The 16,593-nt window shown below is 37.9% G+C and overlaps 1 protein-coding gene across 2 annotated transcripts; it reads right to left on the reverse strand.

The window, feature by feature from the left end:
* Positions 1 to 30: 30 nt before the first annotated feature.
* LOC108758917 (uncharacterized) lies at positions 31 to 8,675 on the reverse strand. Of its 2 annotated transcripts, none has more exons than XM_018504151.1 (6): positions 8,514 to 8,675; positions 5,003 to 5,527; positions 3,673 to 4,914; positions 3,473 to 3,559; positions 2,320 to 2,804; positions 31 to 1,683 (listed from the first exon to the last, which is right to left on the reverse strand). In XM_018504151.1, exons 1-6 carry the CDS (start codon positions 8,549 to 8,551, stop codon positions 356 to 358), a joined length of 3,705 nt encoding a protein of 1,234 aa, XP_018359653.1. In that variant the 5' UTR covers positions 8,552 to 8,675; the 3' UTR covers positions 31 to 355. The 2 variants fall into 2 exon arrangements, with proteins under 2 accessions (XP_018359653.1, XP_018359652.1); XM_018504150.1 differs by lacking the exon at positions 8,514 to 8,675 and adding an exon at positions 5,866 to 6,019.
* Between the last annotated feature and the right edge of the window lie 7,918 nt (positions 8,676 to 16,593).

Raw genomic sequence — 16,593 nt, forward strand, 5'->3', positions numbered from 1 at the left:
TAATTTTCAGAAGAGATTCATAATTAACTTATTTGTTTCCATTGCTATGCATAATTAAAATTTCAATTTGGATATAAATTTCGGCAGGGTGTGGCATCACGTTGAATACATTTTTGATATGCCATAGCCAAAAATGGATACATAAATCAGTACATGTGTAAATGTGAGGTTACTAAGATTTAATTAAATTAACTGAAATTCTCTCTGAATTTTTCGATATCTCGAAGTGGTTCGATTAATCTACGCCAAAAATTTGACAAACGCAAATTTTAATATTGCTGCTTAAAATTATTTACATTATGACAGATATATTTATTTATATAAATTGCTCTCAAGAGAATTCCTTGAGCATAAATCATGGAGGAATTGTTACGTCTGTTTTTCGTTTCGCCAAATAATCGTTCAATTCAGACGTTTCCGGATATTCTGCGATTAACGCCTCTTCTAAAGTAATCGAGTCATCCGACTGTCTTATTTCGTAACACTCTTGTTTATCACATACGAAACATTGAACAGTCTTCGACGAGGTTGTAATCGCACCGTGAGGACGTTTGTCCGGATAACTAAACATGTCGATCCCTCTGGAAGTTATGTTACTTGATGATGTTTGCGTTTCTACTTCTTTTTTGTCGTCCAATTCCGATTGTAGCATTATGGTCATCAACACCTTCTTCTTCTTCTCGCCACTGAGAAGGAACTCTGATAAAATTCTCGTAACAATCGCGTCAGGTGTTTGCACTTGAACGTTTACGTAGGCTCGCCTCTTATTGCCTTCTCGATCGATTTGCATAGTAGATGGATCTATTTGCATAATCTTCACTCCGTTATCGTAAGTAGTAGTGTCCGTACTTGATAGCTCCTTTCTTCTGATGCCTCTTCTACTCCATTTAAGCACAGGCGCGGTGATTTTATTATCGACGGACGAACGCTTCCTCAAGAATTTCATCGCCTTCGCACAGAACGGAGATTTGAAACCGGGACGTTTTCTTCGCGATATTCCCGGTGAAACAGGTGACGTCTCCCATTTGGAAGTCGACGCTATCGGTTCTTCCGAGTCGTTCCGCAATGAGTGAACCGTGAGATCCGCTTCCGTCAAGGATACTGCTGCAACTGCGATCATCGATGAAAAGCTCCTTTCGGTTTCCGTGTCGATCGTGTCAATACTCTCGCACGTTTCTTCGCATATTCCCTCGCACGTTTTTTCGGTTTCTTCATAAGATCGTGTTTGTTCAGGCGTCGCAGATGTTTCTACTCGTCTGTTACCTTCAGAAGATGATACGTTCATCGATTGAGACTCATGATGCAGCGAATTATTTTCCGAGGAAACCGGCATGTCTGCGCGAATCGCTTGGTGATCAGTAGTTACAGATACTTCGTAACAATAAACGTGTGTCTCTTGAGACATCCTATCGTTACATACGTATGTTTTAGAATTTTGATAACATTTAACAGATTTTGTTTCTTCGGAAGTATGTTGCATAGATTGATCGTCTACGGTACTTCTTGCAAAATTTCGGTTATTGTCGCTACCACCTCTATTGCGAAGTCCTGGATACGTAAATTTTTCGTGATAAATGAAGGACTCACTCAAACGGGATTGAGTATGTATATCCTCATCATGACTGTACGTTTCATTCCGTGGTTGAAATTCTACGATATCCCGATACTTGCCGTGTTCATATTCTAGAAGAGCAATTATTATTTCCGTATCAAAGGCGAGAAATTTATATACGCGGGAAACGAGAGAATATTTTATGATATTGAATATTGTACAAGCATTCGTATCTAAATGCAAATTCTCACGTGGATAAAGGCTAATGTAAAATTTGAATATAAACATCCTTTGTCTTTAATGTATATAAATTTGGAAATTTTCAGAGAAAAAGATTATAATAAAACATTTGTTAATTTGCGTTCAATAGTGACGCAAATCTGCAGAAATTCGTATTTATTTAAAATTAAAAAATTTCTCTACCTTTTTTCGATTTCATTTAGCCGAAATAAAAAAATACGTTTTTTGTTACAACGCAATATTTATGGTTCACATACTCGGAGAGATGCAGGTACAAAGAGACGACGGAAAAAAATCGAAAACCCGACAAAATTGAAAAGCAGTGAAAGATAAAAAAGAAACGAATGTTTCGTTGTTGCGTTATCGTTTGTATAAAAAAATAATATTTTCTTCAAAAAAACGTTACATATATTTTTTAAGTTGACTCAGATATGTGCGTGTTATTTGTTGAATATAAGTCACAAGTTTCGATGACTCTGTCAATGCAACAGGTAGATGCGTGAAGGATTGATCACTATTAATCGTACCGCTGTAATTCACACAAGATTCTCCGTTCTCCTCTTTTTTGGTGCTTTGATACGCGTGCTTCTGCATATCGTGGCGAGTAGGTGCAATGGTCCGCGAGTTTTTCCGCATTGGTGCTTCTGTATCCCCGTGATATTTTCCCACGTCCCCGACTGTACGTTCTTGACGCGCCTCCGTTTTTTCTTCACTCTTCGAGCGCATTAAATTTTTACGACACGTTTCACCGCATATTTTGCCGGCGCACGAGGACGTGCTCTCGTCGAGCGTCGCGTCAGCCACTTCGACGGGATTTCTCTGTGAACGTTCCGATTTAGGTGCATCCTTCACAACACGGCCGACACTCGCAGCAGCGAGCTTTACGACGTTCTTGCACGCGTCGTGCACTTGCGACCAAATTTTGCCCATCTGTAAACTCGTCCAAAGAGAGTAATCGCGCGTCTCGTGATGTTTGCCGTCTGCGTTTATATTGTCACTCTTCGTTTGCGACCTGTAAAACATTCGTGAAAGCTTTGCAACAAGCTTTTTATTAGTTCAATTTAAAAGAAGAATTGATTTTGAACTAATTAAAGAATCTGAGAAAGAAATGCAACATGAATATGTTAAACTCTATATGTAGCAAACTAAAATTATATAGATATTATATAATAAAAGATTTATTCTTGAAATCACTAATATATTACCGTTTTATTTTATTTACAAAAACGTTAACATTAATTTTTTAAATTATGTAATTTGAGTTTGCTACATATAGAGTTTAAGACGTTTATGTTGCACTTCTTTTTTAGATTCTTTAATTAGTAAAAGTCGATTTTTTCTTTAAATTTAACTAAATAAAGGAGGTTTATATCTTCGTTTTAAAATTTTAATGGTTTCAGAAAGTTTTCGGATTCGCGAAGCAAATCAGATCAGTTTAAATCAAACGATTAAGGAAAAAGAAACGGGTAACGTTTCATTAAATTCTGATTATTTCATGTAAAAAAATAATAATGAAAGCGTATAATGTATAATGAATATATAAATGTTATATAAAATAAGAATAGTCAGGAGAACTCTGAAAAATGAGAGCAATTTTCAAAGCAATATACAGAACGAGAGAAAAGTGGAGAATTCTATTTATCGGAAATAGATGTATTCCAAAATTAGGCTGGGACTAACGTTGCTTCGACCATTTCCAGGCTCTTGCGCTTCCTTATCTCCGCGCTTTCGCGCAATTGGATACGAATCGCCTCTTCCGATCTATATCTGTTGGACATAGTCGACGTTAGGTAACGATGGGAGAAAGAGAGAAAGAGAGAGAATAAAAGCGGCGCGGTTCCTTTATCATGCAGCCATATCTCATTCAAATCGACTCTCACCTGGAATCACGTTTTCCTTTGAAATCCACCCTCGCGCGTGTACCGGCATCTACGGTCGCGATTCTTCTCTTCCATTTGTAATCCAATTGTTGAACGTCAGTTTCAATGGAGCCCCGTTTCCACTTCAAATCCACTCCGCGGACGGATTCTCCTTTTTCCTCGGGATGCTGGTTTGTACGCGACGGTTTCGCGACAACGCAGTCTGCGCAATGCCGTCCGATACAGTTGTCTTTCCACGCGCCTGTATCCCACGTGTCGATGGCTTTCAGTGAATCTGATTTATATGACCGATCGCCGTCTCTCTCCACCACCGTTGTCGTCGTCGTCCGCCATCCGTTCTTTCCAGGACGTGTATCAATTTCATATAGCGATGCATCCACGGGACGTGAATCGTGAAGATCGGTAACGCTTCCGCCAGGCTCGGCGAGTTTCCGGTTTGTGCTCGCTAAACTTCCTTTCTCTCCATCGCAATTCGTGCACCGTTCGACTCCATCTGGAGAATATTCATCGGCTTCTGTTGCGAATTCAGGCGCGATATCAGATTCGAGTCGCTCGACCTCTTCTCTTTGATGCTTCCTCGGAAGAGCAGAATTTTCGAACAGTCTTGCCGTTCGCGACATCAGGAGACAATGGTCTTGTTGCATATTTATGTTGGAATCGCACTCGTTTGAGTCATAGAAACATCGGCATCTCTTCGTGCGGGTATATTCAGGATAAAAGCATTCGGCCATCCAATCAGTTTGCATCTCGGCATTGAAATCAGAACCATCTGTATTATAATCCTCCCGACAAATGTGATATTCCTGATGTGTGCCGTTAAAAATTGAACAGCAGTAGTTCGTGGTACATTTCCCTGTGTCGACACACGTTTCGTCTGTGTTCAATATCGGATATCGTACGTTATCAATATCAACCATCGCGTTATCGTGATGACAGCATTGCATTGAATCAAAAATTTCATGAGGCATGCAAAGCGACTGCATATTATTTTTTACATGTAACTTTTGTTGTCCATTTAATGTATTTTTAAATTTTTTTGGTGCATCGACAGTCGTATTGGCATTCTTATGTAATATGTTATTCATTGACTTTCTCGAATAATTTCTATATTTGCGTTTTGTTGACCTCTGAGTTTTCTTCACTTTGTTGCCATTTTCCGAACAAAGCACAGTCAGTATAGAATTGTCGATCATTTTCTTCATCATTTTTCTTGGACTGTGATTCCACGTTGAATATTGTTTCCTGAAAAAGATTTACGTACATGGGATTTTTAAAGAATTTAGAAAATCTTTAAATATCTATCTTTGTTTGTTGTAAAAAAAATTCATACTTTGGTACCGCGACAAATTTCATTTCGGGTACCAGATTATGAGCGGAAATAATGCTGATTTTTATGCCGCCGCGGGAAATGCCATACACATCATTGCTAAGATCAATGATCACACCATCGGGCATTTTGCGACGTGTTTTTCTTTTACGATTCGATTTGCATTGAGATTCATCTTCGTTCTTTGAGAGAGTTCTATTATTTTTGACTGTTTCCTTGCAAGATTCCTTTTGTATCGCGCTTTCGCGGCTGGAAGATGCGCACGTTTCAGAGTAATCGTTTGCGAGCTCATCAATCTTTCCCTGATCCAATTTAAAAGCGCATATTTCATTCGAAGAACCGTCTCCATAACTTTTATCCAGTGACTTGTTGTCTTCTTGCGATATGAAATCGCGGACGTTATATGTTGCACCGGAATATAAAAGTGGGCTATTTTTGTATCCGCGACTTTTCTTTCCATCTTGTGGTAGATCCGTCGATAGTTCGGCCGTCAAGATTTCTGGTTGAATGAGCTGCTCAGCATGGTGGCTGTAAAATCAACAAACAAGTGGATTATGATTATAATATTGAATTATAATAATTATAATATTGAACTGTTAAGCAATAATTGATTGGATGACCAGAGTGATAATTATTTGCAAAATCTGTAATGTATGACTGGAAATAGTGCGAAAGAATAATAACTTAGAATGATGAAGAGAGGCGCGGAATCGTGAAATCGAATGTCGATGCAAACTCGTGCTTAAACGATAATTAAGTAGTAATTATCATATGCTAAATTAAGTAGTGATTGCCATACATTATTGTATCTATTGTGCTGCTCATTATTGCTGTATTATACTGTGAAATTATTTGTTCTCTCTTACGTGGTAAATGGAATCTCGTTCACTGGCAAGTGGGCCATTGAAATGCAAATTTACAGAATTGGAGTATATATACTAGTAAATTTTGAATTTAGCGAGGTTAGTTGCCATGATGATCCTGACGTCCAAAGTTTTGGTTATTTGGAGGCTTTCGGAAACAACGAAGCGAATGGGCTTGATGCACGACGCATGTCGCACGCGCGTTATTCCTACAATACGTGCTATTCGTTTCGCTATCCCTCTCTCGCTTTATCACACAATTACTGAATTTTTAAATCTACAATGAAATTGTTTTTACTGCTAAAAAAAGAAAATAAATTGTCGACCTTAAATTTTCATGAAATTTTGTAATATCTCGTGTAGTAATCTCGTTTCTACATGATCGAAGCGACTAATAATGAGTGAGATGCGTACGAGAAATTTATAAAAAAAAATGTATATTTAGACAGTGTACACCGAGTACTCCATTTTAGCGACGAGTTTTAGTGTGGTTCTGGCATGCGGCAAAATACATTTTTTCCACGAATGTTGCAATTTTCCATTATTTACGTCGGTATAATCCGACGGTGCGTATCAGGTTGAAAGCCAGCGTAAAATGTAATACGCGCTTTTGTAATTTGACTGTCAGTTGCAATCGACCTGCCCGCAGTAGCTATATTTGTAAAGGAACTTAATAGGCTTTATGGTGAGTGGCGTGTATCTCTTTCCCAGCGAAGCTTTGTGTATTCTCGTATCGTCTTTCCATTCATTAAAACAGTGAAGATAATGCTCCTTGGTTTATCAAATTCCATGGTGGAAGACAAAAATGGAAGACTACATTGTTAAATTCATAATGTCAAATTATACTCAATTTTAGTCATTTTTAATCATTAATTTCTGTAGCACTGATTTGTTTAATTTGGTTAAAATAATAGTCAAAAAATTGAACTTAAGAAAATGTATTAAATTTGACTCAAATTTAGTTTATTACTTATACTAAGTGCATACGTTAACGGTAAAATAAGGATTTTTTCAATATGATGCGATTTTGACAACGAGGAAATTCGTTGCCTAAATCGTATTATGCCAATATTCTTCACTTAAAATATTACAATAACGCAAAAAATGTAAAAAAAATAGTAATTCGACGGTGTCAAGTTTGGAGAGTACGCTGGATGCGGGAAGACTTTCCATTCAAGCTCTAAAAGTGTCTGCTTCACGCTTTCCGCAACACGTAGTCGAGCGTTATCATGCAAAAAAAATGACTTTGCATCGATTGTTGATTACAGATGGTTTTTTTACATCAATTTGTCACTCAATCGGCATAACTACTGTTGGTAACGGATCAGCTGTAACGGTTTCATTTGGATGCAAGAGCTCGTAATACAGCATCCCCCCTTGGTCCCACCAAATACAGGTCAAGGGATGTTTTTTCTCTCTCACGTAAAAATCACCGTTTCGAAAGCATTCAAACCAAACTCTACTATTCTCTCCGATGGAGTTTCATCACCATACTTCAGATAATCAATGATGCGTTTCAGCTGCAGTTTTACTTGAAATCGAAGTAGTGAAGAAGCACATGTCAGAAAAACAGCTTATCGCGGTTCATTTCCAATCTATTGGAAAATCTCTTTGGTGTCGAGAAATCTAACCTGTGAGGATTGAATCACTTTCAGCAATGTCTGAACTACAAAAGACATGCGGCTTCACCATCGAAACTCGCTAGCGTTGGCACCCTCTAATCCGGCACCTTCTAATAGGCAGGAATTAAGTTAACCATCTAATATTTTTCATAATTTTTTAAACACATGATAATTTCAAGAGGTAATTTAAGGAGTTTCTATGTAAAACAAAATAAACACTTTATAGGTTTACAATATACATTTCCATATAATATTAAATAAAATTAAAATGTAAGAAATGTAAAAATATTAAGCAATGTGCGATTTAAAAGGTTAGATTGTGATGCGATTTAGGAAATATATAAATATATTATGTGTTACCTAGTGTTAACACGTGTTCATTTAATATAATAGACTTATTAACACGTTTTAATGTATTATATCAAATAAACACATTTAACCGTATTAATTTGACACACATTAAAATGAGTTGAAGTAAAATGTAAGTGCGTAGTAATATAAAACGGCGAGAATAGTGTTAAAAGTGGCTTCAGTCAAATAACACACATATGTGTTTTAAAATAACATAATTTAACATAACATAACATAACAATATATATGGATATTTTATATATAATTACATATTTGTATACACGTATTTGTATTGCATTGTGATAGAGCAGATAATATGTAAGACGAGTAGGGTATAATAATGTACGTATTGCATCGCTAAGTGACGTTAAAATTATATACACGTTCCTTAATATTGTTACGCAATAATTGACGATTGGATGATCACAGCGATAATTATTTGCAAAATCTATAATATGAAACGGAAATAGTGCGAAAGAATAATAATTTAGAATGATAATGACAGGAGCGGAATTGTGAAATCGCATATCGACGCAAACTCGTGCTTAAACGATAATTAAGTAGTAATTGTCATATACGCTAAATTAAGTAGTGATTGCCATACATTATTCAATTATTGTACTATTGTGCTGCTCATTATTGCCGTATTATACTGTGAAATTATTTGTTCTCTCTTACGTGGTAAATGGAATCTCGTTCACTGGCAAGTGGGCCATTGAAATGCAAATTTATAGAATTGGAGTATATACTCGTATACTAGTAAATTTTGAATTTAGCGAGGTTAGTTGCCATGATGATCCTGACGTCCAAGGTTTTGGTTATTTGGAGGCTTTCGGAAACAACGGAGCGAATGGGCTTGATGCACGACGCATGTCGTGCACGTGTTATTTCTACCGTGCTGTCCGTTTCGTTACCCCTCTCTCGCTTTATCACATGATTTCTGAATTTTTAAATCTACAGTGAAATGATTCTTATTGCTATAAAAAGAAAATAAATTGTCGATCTTAAATTTTCACCGAATTTTGTAACAGCTCGTGTAATAATCTCGTTTCTACATGATCGAAGCAACTAATAATGAGTGAGATGCGTACGAGAAATTTGTTAAAAAAATGTATATTTAGACAGTGTACACCGAGTACTCCATTTTAGCGACGAGTTTTAGTGTGGTTCTGGCATGCGACAAAATACATTTTTTCCACGAATGTTGCAATTTTCCATTATTTACGTCAGTATAATCCGACGGTGCGTATCAGGTTGAAAGCCAGCGTAAAATGTAATACGCGCTTTTGTAATTTGACTGTCAGTTGCAATCGACCTGCCCACAGTAGCTATATTTGTAAAGGAACGTAATAAAACGTAATAAAACATCTTTATGGTGAGTGGTGTATCTCTTTCCCAGTGAAGTTTTGTGTATTCTCGTATCGTCTTTCCATTAATTAAAACAGTGAAGATAACGCTCCTTGATTTACCAAAATCCATGGTGAAAGATAAAAATGGGAGACAACATTGTTAAATTCATAATATCAAATTATACTCAATTTCAGTAATTTTTAATCATTATTGTTTAATTTGATTAAAACAATAGAGTCAAACAATTTAACTCAAGAAAATATATTAAATTTAACTAAAATTTAGTTTATATTATTTGCGTGTAAGAGTGCACGGAGAAAATTTTATATTAAGTTTTAATATAATTTTAAATTACACTTTACTATGTTTTGTATTTTCGTATGGACCCTTACAACATAATTCCGACTTAACTTTTACTATGGTAATACTAATTTTTATCACATAAATAAAGTAATTATTTTGTTAAGCCATATTCTAACATGAAAACAGTTAATTTTTACTATGGTACGCAAACAAAATTTGCTAGGTATATATTTTTAACTTATCTTTACAGTACTAACTTTCATTCAACAAGATTTGATTTTGTAATAAAAAATTTTTACTATAAAAAAGTGTAAAAATTACGTTGTATTATTGTTTTTAAAAAAATAACTATAGCATTTAAACTTATAATTTATATGAAGACCGCAGCAACTACCACATTATAGTAATTTTAAATATAAAATTTTCTCCGTGTGCATATCTCCCTTAATGTGAATAAAGTTTACTTTGAAACTAACCATGGAAATGGATTGATTTACATTTTGTCACAGATAGAAGTTAAAACTAACAAAATGTTATTTTATTCAAGGGATTGGGTTGTCATTGCTCTTTTGATATCTAATAGAAGAGATATATACTCTATTTTAAAAACCGATTGAGACCGAAAGATAATGTAAAATTTAAATGCAGAATGTAATATGAATCGAGGATAATAACGTATCCATGTTACTAGCTGTTTACCGCTTAAGATCGAACTACATTGTCGCCATCACTTCGCGCCACGATTTTCCATACGACGAGCGACGGATTTTACGTCGTGTTACAGCTATTGCGGCTTCACGTATGCATGCATGTACCGACTCGTGCGCTCTGGCAGACCCAAAAAGAGCGACGCGGGCTGACGTTGGAGCGACGGGAGGACTGTCGCGCGCAGTGATGGATGTCGGCAGGCTTAAATTTTGCGAAATTCCGTGCTCTCCCTGTTGCCGTCGCTATTTCCAGCCTGCTCCTCGCTCTCTCCCTTCTTTCATATCGTCCCTTCCCTCATATCACAGGTTGAAAACGCGTGACACTGACGAACTTTCAAATAAAGCTAGCGAGATGCCTTATCTAAAAATTTCTATTTTCGTTCCCTCCGTCATTCCAAAAAGTTGGATATCATTCATTTCCACCCCTGGTACGTAAAGTATTTACAAATCCGATAGAACATTTTGCACCCTCTAAGATAGTCTCAGGATTAGAATTTTTAGGATAGTTCAAGATCAAGAAGATACTATCTCCCTTTCTCTCTCTTCTTTGTCAGCTTAGCGAAAGCCTTCGGCTACTTTTTAGAAAGCGGGGTATAAGAGATTGTATTCTGACGTCCTTCAATAGAGGGATCAGCACAGTCCGTAAAATCCTCGCGTATTTTGCATAGGTAATTCACCGGTGCTTTTCAATCTTGGAATGAGACGTCTCGAGTGCGTACGCCTTAATAGTAGTTCCACCAATGATGTGATCTTGAGACGGGTAAGACAGGGACAGTGGATCGAAGTCCCTCGTCTGCCTATTTAAGGATAATGTACTTTCGGCGATGGGTGATGCATAACGATCGTTATGGATTTACGGGGCCGCTAAAGTGAAAGTACATACGTGCCTTTATTACATATTTAAACCAGCCGCGTAAAAGTTGGAGTATTGAAAAAGGCCGGAACACTTTTCAAATTAGTTTTCGAGGGTTTTACGAGCGGATACACTATGAAATACGCGCCGCCACGGTCACAAGTATTCGTTTTCGTGTTTCGCTTCCGTTTTTGCAATAAAATATCTCATACTATGTATGTATGTATCACGTATATGAGATTCACGATAGTCTATCGACCGCGTTTTTACATCTAACGTAAACTGAAAAATATATTTATTTAGATGTATAATAATATACATACAGATATGATATAAACTCACTGTGTTTGTTAATACACAGTTACATTTGCATTTCTATATGTAACTTCATATATGGAACTTAATGACAATACATAAATGAATGTAGGGCATTTAGGAATCCGCGCTGTAATCGGTGCGCTTAAATTACTGATGGATGAACCTCAGTATAATGTATTTGATTGAATAATTGAGTACGTTTCTATAATTGGGAGATAACCAAAGGTTTTCCACGTATGTAGATGTTTCTATTGTTAACGATGTCAAGCTGAAGAAGGCTAGAATTTAGCCGAAACGTACTCAATTATGTTAAATATATTCAAGTTATACTAAGGTTCGCCCAGTAATTTAAACGCACCAATTACAGCGTGGATTCCTAATTGCCCTACATTAATTTATGTATTATCGTTGAGTTTTTTATTAGAAGGAATCTTTTTACGGTTGTTATAATTCATACATGGAATGCTGTCATTGTCCGAGTTTGCAACAGATTCCCTTATATCGCGATGTGCACCGATGGACGAGTACCACATTGTACTTGCATATGCATAAGTGCACGCGGGAAGAACGCGAGATTTTTCTTTTTTAGCAAATCGAGGATGCGAGGGTGCATCTACACGATGCTATGCAGTCTGAGAGGAGAGCTCTCGAAACACCAGACACCCTTTCGACTGTCTGGCCGCAAGGCAACTTCGCTTAAGTGGCGAGCATTATATCTCTCTCTCGTGTCTCAATAGCAGTTCATGCACGCAGCTATGCTGTTAGCTGGCGTGCAAAGCTGCTTCTCTTTGGCACCTAAAGCGCGATAGGAATAGGGGATGCGAGAAGAATTGCGACGTGTTGTTCACCCTCTTTCACGAGGCATCGACAGGCACGATCAGGCGTATCATTTTCCATCGCACTTCAGAATGGTTTTGAGAGTGTTTCCACCTGTCGAGTGACAAAACTTTTCTTTGCGGCGAGATTGAATATCGGAAATGCTGAGGATATTCGCGAAACGACTGCGATAAAATCCATCTATATTCCACGATATCTCATTGTTTGTTACTCAAATCTTTTTCATGTTTATAATCAGAAAATACTAAGAAACTGTAAAGTAAAAACTATGTTTTCTCTTTTCTCATTAAATTTCTTGTTGTACTAATAATATTCCATCAAAATGTATAAAGTGTCGCAGACACTTTCGACGTGGAAGTATGCAACAAGATCCCCTTTTAAAGTTTCGAAACGCGTTACGCAAGAAAGCGGTTTACGATTGTGCGAAATACGTTTCGCGTCGCCTCGATAGAAATCCCATCAAAGTTTACGATAAAAGTTTGCGATCTTGAAATTTTTGGCCACTAGAGAGGTCGCCGCCCTTATATCGGGGTAATAGCGGCAGTCGGACTGCGAAAAAAAGGCCGCGTCCCTCTTGGGAAATAAACCCGCGTCCCTCCAACGTCCCTAAGGTATTTCTGCGAAATACAGCCGGCAAGAAAAGATTAAACTGATCGAGCTCGCTTATACACTGCACATACGTGTCTTAATATATTAACGGAGAATTATATAAGCATTTATTTATTATTTATAACGTATAAAAATAATTCGTGTGATAATTATAATGTATGGAGCAAAAAATAATTGAAATGTATTATTATGCACAGTTTTTATGTCTATATTACATGTCTGTTATATATTGATTGGCTATGTTGAAAATATACTTCATAGAATTTTACTGCAAAACAACAAGAAATATTATTAATTTGTTATCAGCAGGAAACTTTAATCTACAGTTATGAGTTTAAATACACGGATTGAAAACTATATTTCCCTCGAGTCCGAGAGCAGTATTAAAGAGACGTCGACCATAATTCCGACAAGGTTTAGTAAATTATCACAAAAAAGAAGAATTTGACTGTTGGAGCAGAAGAGGGGGTGATCATCGAGGCACACTATGGACGGATTAGGGGAAGTTTAATTATGTGAGAGCACGTAAAATACGCGACAGAAGGGGAAAAGTTTGCACCTGATCAAAAGAAGAGATTTAATACGGCAATTTGAATGGTATGACGTACAGCGGAGAGGGTAACAGAGAACGAGCAGGGAAAAGAGAAAACGATTTGAGGAGGGATTCGATAAGCTATCGCCAGAGTCGAGAGATAGATAATCAAGGCCAGACTAGAGGTGAATCAGACATGTTAACCAATCAATCGTGTTGGTACCATCGACGGCGGTACGTCGCGCGTGGAGGACTCGGTGTAACGCATCAGAAGACCGAAAGGGGGTAGTTGGGTTTGAGGGGTGGTGGGGTACAGACTGGTGGCCCTCGGGTAATTACCTAGACCCGCTCTAGCTACGGTCCCCCGAGCGTAATCACCAACACGTGCTGCTATTAGGCGTGCACGTGATCGATGTGTCGAGTCCACTGGAAAATCGGTCGCTCGTCAGGTCCAGATTTTATCGAGAGGAGAGGAGACTCAGTCGCTCCTATTCCCTGAATTTCTCCATCGTTCGAGTTTGAGGCTAGACTTCAAGATAGAATATCGTGAATAAATTTTACTGTTTCGAAACAGCTTTGGGTACGTACCTAACCTTTCATATGACTCTCTATAATGTTTGAGAATAAATTGTAAAAGTTACGTTATTAAAAATGTTTTGTAAGTTCTTTTTGACTTTATTACTGCAAAGTGCGTTTCTCTGGAAAATTATTAACAAATATTTTTTCCCACTAGAATGTTGAAGAAACATTATTTCCTATTTGTTGCGAGATACACGAACAGATATAAATTGCTCCCACTGGAAACTGGAGCGTGCCTGTTGTATTTTGTTGTGATCTAAAACTCCTTGGTTATTATTTAACGGTCATTTGCTCGAACGTTTTCGATGCTTTCCAATTCGTGGAACATTTGCCGATCTACGGCCGAGATTAAATATATTTATTCAATCAGTTTGCGGCTCCAGGTTTGGTACATCTGGCACTCGGAGCGGTACAACGTTTGTACCAGTTCCTGAGGGCGACTCATTCACAGAGATGCAATCTGGCAGTTTTCCAATTGCAATCCATGCGATCCGCCGCCCGCGGACGTTAAATAAAATTCAATTTTCCACGTGGGGGCCATTTCGCGAGAGCTCTATTTTTGTGAGTAACTGATTTTAAATCGTGTAAATTGTGTCAAAATCGAATGAACGATCATTTCGTATCGCTGAGACGCGAATCCTTGTATAACGCATAGTCTGTTTCCTGTGGCGCTGAACTGATACACATTTTTAGAACTTGAAATGAGATAGATACATGTTTGATATTTGGCAAAAGCGAGAAAGAAAGTTCTAGTGCAATCTAAGGCAGGAATAAAAAACAGATCTATAATTGGCACTGATGGAAAAAATGATTAAGTAACTCACTACCATCGAAATTCCATTAAAAAATGTTTTCTCCTGTCAATAATACTACGAATACCCTGGGTTGACCCAGTTCATCGCCCTCGCGATGAACCTGTTTTGTTGCCACCTTCGGTGACAAATGAAATCCCCTGAAATTTAATACCGCTTGTGGCGCCGGTGCTATTACATTTCATAGATCGCGCTGCGACCGTCCGGCCGTACGTCCCAGCAGGTTTTCTTGTCCCTGTTAAGGAGAAGCTATTGCCAGGATTGTACAACAGGATTACGAGGACGTGGTCGTTGTGCGCGCCTGACCAGAAATTTATACCAATGCTTCTTGCGGTGTGTGTTGGCGTGTATAAAGGCTTCAGTTGTTTCAATCCGCAAAAACTTGCTGGTAATAAAGTACCCGGGCGCATAGCAGTGGTCCTTCGCTTCATAAATAACGCTATTAATTTACTCCGTTGAGGCGAGTGGGCGAACGAGCGATCCATTTGAACCATATATCCCGAAGAGACTCCACGAACGCTTTAAAACTAATAAATCCCCTAATGGGATTTACGTGGCGGAGAAGCGCGGGCGAATTTCTCGATCGGTCACTTAATTGCGATCTTGAACCGTTAAAACTATCTCTAATTGAATTTCGCGATAATGACTGAATATCCCCAGGTGGGATCTCATAAAACTGTCCGCGTAAGCAATAAAGAGTCGCAGCATCATCCTTCCCAATCTATCTACGTGATCTAGCTGTCGCATCGGCTCTCGAAGAGGCTGCCCGACTTTGTCGGATGCGAATGAAAAAAAAAAGCTGTTCTCGGAATCTCGCGACGAACGCGGGTGAGCTAGTCCGATCGGGTTTCTGAAAGCTTTCTACTCGAAGGAAATCGGGGTCCATGCGGACCCGATAGACTAGAAGTATCCACCTACTCGCCTGCTTTCCACATCCGCAAGATTTCCAGGATTTCATTATGGCGCCGGTTCTCGCTTGGTCTCCATGGTGACTATATACGTCGAGCGTAATACGCCGTCACCCTATCTTCTTTAGTTTTCCTAAAAGGTAGAAGATTCTCGGTGACAAAATGACGCGGACATGTTGGCGTCGACGAGAGGCAAAGGTGTAGACTTACCATTGCGATCTTCTCGTATGACGCAAAGGCACGCAGCTGGTTTGATGACTTTATATGTAGCTAAACAGAATAACCAATAACTCAGAATCGCATCCGTAATAATAAAAACATTAAGTAACGCAAGGGTTGATTACGATATGATCGTCATAGTGTTAGGCAATGTAAATATAAATAACTATGTTTTAGAAAAAAAAGCTGTACAATTGTTGTAAAATTCTTTATTTTGATTAATCTTGCTCTTAGTTCCCTACTGGACTTGAATGTATAAATCAATCATATTTTAAAGAATTTTACAACAATTGCAAAGCTGCTTTTCCTGTTGAATGCAACCATTGATGATGGTCCGAAATAAAATTTTTTGGAGGATGAAGATTGTTAAACTAACTGGCACAAAACAAAATAATATAATTGACGTTTTCTTGCGATTACACATTTCTACACGAAGATTTTTCCAAGACTCCAAAATTCAAGCCGTAGAAAATATATATTGGTATCGCAAAAATATTATTTGGACATACTTGTGTGCGTGGGCGGATAATAGGTTTATAATCGATCAGTTCTCCCTTCATGCTCGGCGTCTCTCTCCGTTTTCCAATATCGAGGAACGATTTCCAGAGAGTAGAGAGTAGCAGCCTTGGATTCCACTTCCACGCGCCATTCGACTCTGCAATTTTGCTTTTCCACGCGATTGCCTTTTTTATTTTCCTCGAGTCCGTAATTACGCGGGCAGCGTCGAGCGC

This window comes from Trachymyrmex cornetzi, unplaced genomic scaffold (genome assembly GCF_001594075.2).
Source record: "Trachymyrmex cornetzi isolate Tcor2-1 unplaced genomic scaffold, Tcor1.1 scaffold16, whole genome shotgun sequence".
Classification (NCBI taxonomy): domain Eukaryota; kingdom Metazoa; phylum Arthropoda; class Insecta; order Hymenoptera; family Formicidae; genus Trachymyrmex; species Trachymyrmex cornetzi.

Coding starts and splice junctions, on each gene's coding strand:
- LOC108758917 (XM_018504151.1), bottom strand. CDS start 8,551: ATGGCCCACTTGCCAGTGAACGAGATTCCATTTACCAC. Junction 5,528..8,513: donor AACGAGATTCCATTTACCAC/GTAAGAGAGAAC, acceptor TTGATTTTACAG/CCACCATGCTGAGCAGCTCA. Junction 3,560..3,672: donor AAAGGAAAACGTGATTCCAG/GTGAGAGTCGAT, acceptor TATGTCCAACAG/ATATAGATCGGAAGAGGCGA.